The sequence below is a fragment of the Psammomys obesus genome, unplaced genomic scaffold (genome assembly GCF_907164565.1).
Source record: "Psammomys obesus unplaced genomic scaffold, mPsaObe1.curated_primary_1811, whole genome shotgun sequence".
NCBI classification, from domain to species: Eukaryota; Metazoa; Chordata; class Mammalia; order Rodentia; family Muridae; genus Psammomys; species Psammomys obesus.
In genome coordinates, this window is record NW_026596155.1 from 7,118,610 (window position 1) to 7,125,993 (window position 7,384).

At 45.4% G+C, this 7,384-nt stretch overlaps 1 protein-coding gene across 1 annotated transcript; it reads left to right on the plus strand.

Moving 5' to 3' along the window:
* Positions 1–1,307: 1,307 nt before the first annotated feature.
* Positions 1,308–3,855, plus strand: LOC129667091 (endogenous retrovirus group K member 6 Gag polyprotein-like). Its single transcript, XM_055594524.1, has 4 exons — positions 1,308–1,343; positions 1,540–1,709; positions 1,796–1,860; positions 2,702–3,855. The coding sequence occupies exons 1-4, from the start codon at positions 1,308–1,310 to the stop codon at positions 3,853–3,855; spliced, it is 1,425 nt and encodes a 474-aa protein (XP_055450499.1).
* The last annotated feature ends 3,529 nt before the right edge of the window (positions 3,856–7,384 follow it).

The following is a 7,384-nucleotide window of genomic DNA, read 5'->3' on the forward strand; positions in this document are numbered from 1 at the left end:
CTCCCACCTCAGTTCCAGGAACATGGCAGGTGAAAAATCACAGGAGGATCTAGGCAAGAGCAGATAGGCCCACAGGAGGAACTTGGCAAGACTAATTAGGCCCTGCACCTGGGGCCAACCAATGAAATAAAAGTACACACACTAGCACAGGTCAAAATGTTTTCTTTAGATATCCTGTTTGCCCCTGGCAATTTGGCCAACTGGCCAGAACCAATCAGCTTAAAGGTTATCTCGCTTGCTAAACCCTCACCCAATCCTGTAACGCCAAGGCTTGGAATTCCCTACTTGCGGTTTTTCCCTTTAAAACTCTTCCCTACTGAGGCTTGGGGACCCTCTTTCTGAATATCAGGGACAATTGATGGCCCAAGCTCAAGTTTGAATAAAGGCCTGTGTGTTTTTGCATCAGACTCATATTCCTGGTGGTCTCTTGGGGGTCTCATAATCTAGGCATAACAGGGACAACCCATGACCTGGGCCAGTTTGAATCCAGTTCACCCTTGGACGTCTCCAGGGCCTGAGAGTGGCAAATATTCAACCCCCCTGCACTTTCCCTTGCCCCAAGCACTGGCTTGGTGAATGAGAGGGCAGTATGGGACTCTGAGGTCTGTGGCTGTGGCAGGTGGTGGCTTCCCCAAACAGAAGCCTCCATGCTTGGTGACTGAGACTGCAGAGCCAGCAGCGGTATGGGCCTCCCAGGTCTGTGGCTGTGGCAGACTGTGGTTGCCCCAAGTATGGGTCTCCTTGCCCAGTGGACAAACAGTGGACACCACTGAGCTGATGGATCTCTTACACTTTCATTTGCCCCTGTGGGCCCAAATATGAGAGTAGAAAACTGAGCCCCCTGTGCTTCCCACATATGCCTTCGAGTGAGTGCACCTTCAAGTTGAAGAGTTTAAGTTAGCCTGGATGGCTCCATTTTGAAATGAGGAGCCATCTTGACTGAGAGCTGAACTCAGGTACCAGGAAATATCACAGAATGTGCACTTGGCAGAAAACAAAATTAATTCTTCTAGCAACAGCCTCCAGGAAATATCACAGAATAATACTTGATAGAAAATAGAGACAATCTACCTGGCAACAATCAATGAGAATCAGCTAGGGAGGGGATCCAAGATGGCGGCACTGGGAGGACACTCTTTCTGACCAGAAGCACAGCAGGATCTGCACAGAAACTGGCAGACAGAACTCTTAGTCCTAAAACACAAGCGATTGTGTTTCCGAGGTGAGAAGATAACCCACAGTGTGGCATTCAATCAGCATCAACTCACCCATCTGTGAGGAGCCGCACTCACTGTTGCCATTACAAGATGGCGCTGATTTCCTATGTTCTGAACAGACAAAAGGTAATTTGCGCATGTGCAAGGGGACTTTCCACAGTCTGTGCTCTGCCTCTCCCGTGGCGTCATAACGGGCGATGAGCGACCTCCAATTGGGGACTGACACGTCCTAGGCGGAGAGCAGTTTCCTATATAAGGGATGGGTTTCTCGTTGTCCGGGGTCTCCGCTTTTGATTGCCGTAAGCTTTGCTCTCCCTCTCAGAATGCATTAAAGCTTTACTGCAGAAGGATCCTGTGTGTATCGCGTCGTTCTTGCTGGCGAGACGGTAGCGCGAGTCACATCTGGTGCCGAAACCCGGGAATTGACCACTCCATGGTCAGCACCTTCGGAGACCCCTTGACTTCAGGGAGGATTCAGAACTGCAGGGAAAGGTGAGTTCGGAAAGGTATGCATATTTCTGAAATTTTTGGACTGATCTTTGCTGTGCTATTTACTGTCATAATTGTGCTTCTCTTAGTCATTTGTTTTCGCGGTGGCTATTTGTTAGACTGAAGGTGCCCGTAAGACCGAGGTACATGAGCGGTGGGACCTTCAAAAAACCCTGTTGTAAATATCCTGTAGATAAAGGAGTAACAGGAGGAGCCTTTGGGTGGATAAAGCGCAGCCCATAAGACGGACGTAGATAAGCCGCAGGCGCGGTAGCTTTACTTTCGTTTTGTTGGTGGTGATAAGGCAGACGTAGATAAGCTGCAGCCATCATGGGATCTACACAGTCAGTAATAACCACCCTAGAGGCAGTACTAAAACAACGGGACATTAAGATAGCACATAGGACTCTTAAAAATTTTGTAAAGGAGGTGGATCGGGTGGCCCCGTGGTATGCATGCTCGGGGTCCCTCACGATCGCGTTGTGCAATAAGTTAGGGAAAGATCTTGACCGCCACTTAGCAAACAATGACTTGAGATTAGGTACTAAGGCAATCTGGAAACTTGTTAAGAATTGCCTAGGAGATAATAATTGTAAAGAGGCAGTATCTGAGGGACAGGTCGTCCTCGAGGGGGTTCAGGACAGCATATCAGAAACCGAGCGTAGTGAGAGGTTGGGTGCGCCCAAGAAAAAAGAAACCTGTAAAAATAAAAAGGTTAAGAACCCTCCTCGAAAAGGAGAGCAATCCTCTGGAGAGTCCCAATCTCCTTTTGAGGAAAAATCACAAGGACTTTACCCTGTAAAGGAGCTGAGAGCGCTAACCCTCGATAGTTCTAACAGCTCCAATCCTAGTTCCTCTGACACTGATACTCTTAATTCAGAGGAAGAGGCCGAATTGGATGAGGAGGCGGCCAAATATGAGGAAGAGAGATACCACCCGGATGGGCAAAAATTAAACACAAAATTTTCTAATACCCCCCCCCCGTCCACAAACAGTGCCTACTGCCCCTCCGCCTTATGAGGTGCGATCACCAAAATTTTCTTTTGTACCAGATAAGGTTAGAAAAAAGATTCAAATGGCTTTTCCGGTTTTTGAAACAGAAAATGGCGGACGGGTACATGCACCTGTAGATTACACTCAATTAAAAGATTTGGCTGAAGCAGTCCAAAAATATGGGGCTAATGCAAATTTTACCGTGGTATTAGTGGAAAGGCTCGCCAACAATGCCTTAACCCCCGCGGACTGGGAGATGGTGGCAAAGGCTGCTCTCCCAAATATGGGTCAGTACATGGAATGGAGAGCTCTCTGGTTTGAGGCTGCCCAAAGGCAAGCTCAAGCGAACGCCACTGCCCTCACCCCCGAACAAAGAAATTGGGATTTTGAGAGGCTGACAGGTCAAGGGCGATTTACCACGGACCAGACAAACTATCCTTTTGGAGCTTATGCCCAGGTTTCCCAAACAGCTATTAAGGCGTGGAAGGCACTACCACGCAAGGGAGAAAATAATCAGCCTCTCACAAAGATTATACAGGGGCCCCAAGAATCATTTTCAGACTTTGTGGCCAGAATGACAGAGGCCGCAGGGCGAATTTTTGGAGATGTAGATCAGGTTCAACCTTTTGTTGAACAGTTAATAGTTGAACAAGCTACTCCAGAGTGCAGAGCCGCCATAGCCCCCAGAAAAAACAAGGAGCTACAAGATTGGCTGAGAGAGTGTAGAGACCTTGGGGGACCACTTACCAATGCAGGCCTAGCGGCTGCCATCCTCCAATCCCAAAAACGCTCCGCCGATAAGACTAATCAAAAGACTTGTTACAACTGTGGTAAACCTGGTCATTTCAAAAAGAACTGCAGGAGTTCAAATAAACAAAGGGAGACACCAACCATATGTAACCGTTGCGGCAAAGGATATCATAAAGCTAGTCAATGCCGCTCGGTGAGGGATCTTCAGGGGAGGCTCCTCCCGCCTATAAACAGTCAGGCTGTTAATCAAGCTGCCGATCCGTCAAAAAACGGGTTGTCGGGCCCTCGGTCCCAGGGCCCTCAAAGATATGGGAACCGGTTTGTCAGAGCCCAGGAGGACAACAGAGAGACGACTCAGGACACTCCTCAAGAGTGGACCTGTGTGCCGCCTCCGACTTCCTATTAATGCCACAAATGAGTGTTCAACCAGTTCCTGCAGAGGCCATAGAACCCTTACCCCCGGGAGCTGTTGGCCTTATATTGGGTCGAGGCGCACTTACCCTTCAAGGCCTAATAGTATATCCTGGGATTGTGGATAATCAACATTCCACAGAAATCCAAATTTTATGTTCAAGTCCAAAAGGAGTCTTCTCCATCTCTAAGGGAGATAGAATTGCTCAGTTGTTGCTCCTCCCCAATATGAACGGAGGAACTTATGAATCAAAAAACACCAAAATGGGTTCCTCAGGCACCGATTCGGCTTACCTTATGGTTTCTTTAAATGAGAGACCCAAACTCCATCTCAAAATCAACGGAAAAACTTTTGAAGGTATTCTTGATACAGGAGCTGATAAGAGCATTGTTTCCTCCTACTGGTGGCCCAAAACCTGGCCTGTTACTCAGTCATCTCATTCTTTGCAGGGTTTAGGATATCAATCCTGCCCTTCAATTAGCTCTGCTGCCCTACTATGGGAGACCCCAGAAGGCCTGCAAGGAAAATTTACACCGTACGTGCTTCCTCTTCCAGTTAATCTTTGGGGAAGAGATATTATGCAAAATATGGGTTTAACCCTGTCTAATGAGTTTGTCTCTCCTGAAAGATACTCCTTACAGGCTAGGGACATTATGTCAAAAATGGGATACAAAGCAGGAAAAGGGTTGGGTAAAAATGAACAAGGAAGAACAGAACTTATCTCACCTACAAAAAACCAGACCCGACAGGGGTTGGGTTTTTCCTAGGAGCCATTGGGGCAGCACGACCCATACCTTGGAAAACAGAGGACCCTGTGTGGGTTCCTCAATGGCCACTATCCTCTGAAAAGTTAGAAGCAGTGACTCAACTGGTAAAAGAACAATTAGATCTGGGTCACTTGGAACCATCTACATCTCCATGGAACACTCCAATTTTTGTAATTAAGAAAAAATCGGGTAAATGGAGGTTATTACATGATTTAAGGGCTATTAATGAACAAATGAACATGTTTGGCCCCGTACAAAGAGGTCTTCCTATATTATCTGCCTTACCTAAGAGATGGAACCTAATTGTTGTTGATATTAAGGATTGCTTTTTTTTCCATTCCCTTGTTTTATAAGGATAGACCTAGATTTGCTTTTACCATTCCCTCCATTAACCATGCAGAGCCTGATAGACGTTATCAATGGAAGGTCCTGCCACAAGGAATGACTAACAGTCCCACTATGTGCCAGCTTTATGTTCAGGGTGCCTTGCAATCGTTAAGAGAGCATTATCCCTCCCTAACTCTGCTCCATTATATGGATGATATTCTTTTGTGCCACAAGAATTTAATGTTGCTTCAAAAGGCCTATTCCCACTTATTAAAAAACCTTAGATGTTGGGAATTACACGTGGCCACAGACAAAACACAATTTGGGGATGTCGGACAGTTTTTGGGTTCCGTGATATTCCCCACGAAGGTAACACCTCAAAAGATAGAAATAAGAAGAGATCATCTCTGTACTTTAAATGACTTTCAAAAATTGCTAGGAGATGTTAACTGGCTTTGACCCTTTTTAAAGATTCCCACTGCTGAACTAAAGCCTTTATTTGATGTCCTGGAAGGGGACCCTCATATCTCCTCTCTAAGAACTCTTACTCCTGCAGCTAGCCTAGCCCTGCAAAAGGTAGAGACATCTTTACAGAATGCACAGTTACAACGCATTGATCATACGCAACCATTTAACCTATGTGTCTTTAATACATCTCAAATGCCAACTGCTGTGTTGTGGCAGGATGGACCACTATTGTGGGTTCATCCAAATGCATCCCCTGCAAAAATTATACATTGGTATCCCAATGCTGTTGCACAATTAGCACTTAGAGGAATAAAGTTGGCAATTACCCATTTCGGGCGAGAACCTAGGTTTTTAATTGTACCCTACACCGCTGCTCAAATTCAGACTTTGGCGGCTACTTCTAATGATTGGGCTGTTTTGATTACCTCCTTTGCCGGACATATTGACAACCATTATCCAAAACATCCTATTTTACAATTTGCATTAAATCAAGCTGTTGTGTTTCCACAAATGACGGTTAGATCCCCAATTGAAAATGGAATTATCGTGTATACAGATGGTTCTAAAACAGGAATCGGTGCCTATGTGGTAAATGATATAATAACTTCTAAAGATTATAAAGAGACCTCACCTCAAGTGGTAGAGTGCTTAGTAGTTTTGGAAGTTTTAAAAACCTTTCCTGAACCTTTAAATATTGTGTCAGACTCCTGCTATGTGGTAAATGCTGTTCAGTTACTGGAAGCCGCAGGAGTCATTAAGCCATCTAGTAGAGTTGCCTCTATTTTTCAACAAATACAGTTAGCCTTACAACATAGATCTCCTGTATATATTACTCATGTCAGGGCGCACTCGGGTCTACCCGGTCCCATGTCACGGGGTAATGACTTAGCAGATAAGGCTACTCGACTTGTGGCTGTTGCATTATCCTCTCAAGCAGAGGCAGCAAAAAAATTTCATCAGAATTTCCATGTAATGGCTGAAACTCTCCGCCGTCGCTTTTCTATAACTAGGAAAGAAGCCAGGGATATTGTGGTTCAGTGCAAAAATTGTTGTGAATTCTTGCCCTCACCCCGTGTGGGCATAAATCCACGAGGTATAAAACCTCTACAAGTCTGGCAGATGGATATTACCCATGTTTCTTCTCTTGGTAAACTTCAGTATCTCCATGTTTCTATTGATACATGCTCGGGTATCATTTGTGCCACTCTTTTAACAGGTGAGAAGGCCTCACATGTGATACAACACTGCCTTGAGGCCTGGAGTGCTTGGGGAATGCCTAAGGTCCTCAAGACCGATGATGGACCTGCATATACTTCCCAAAAATTTAAACAGTTCCGCCATCAGATGAACGTGACTCATCTGACTGGTCTCCCTTACAATCCTCAAGGACAAGGAATTGTAGAACGTGCCCACCGCACACTAAAATTTTATTTTATAAAACAAAAAGGGGGAATAGAGGATGTTCTCCCCTTAATACCAAGAGTGGCCGTATCCATGGCACTCTTTACTCTAAATTTTTTGAATTTGGATGACAAAGGCCAAACTGCGGCAGAAAGACATTATACAGAACCTAATAGACCAAAAGAACTGGTGAAATGGAAGGATGTTTTGTGTAACACATGGAAAGGACCGGTTCCTATCCTTATGAGATCCAGGGGAGCCGTTTGTGTTTTTCCACAGGGTGAAAACAACCCATTCTGGATACCTGAAAGACTTACCAGAAGGATCGTGGAGTCAGTGGAAGAAACAGACGATAAAGATGTGGATTCGCCCGGTTATAGTACTAAAAATGATGACACTCACGATAGGAGAATATCGTTGGGGAATCATGTCAACGTTCCCACTTCTGATGCCGGTGATGTATGATGCACAGGTTTTCCCTAGATTCTTCTCTACCAGCAAAGATCTGGGTTTGGCCTATTTACCAAAAGATACCCAGATTCAACAACTAAAAGAAAATA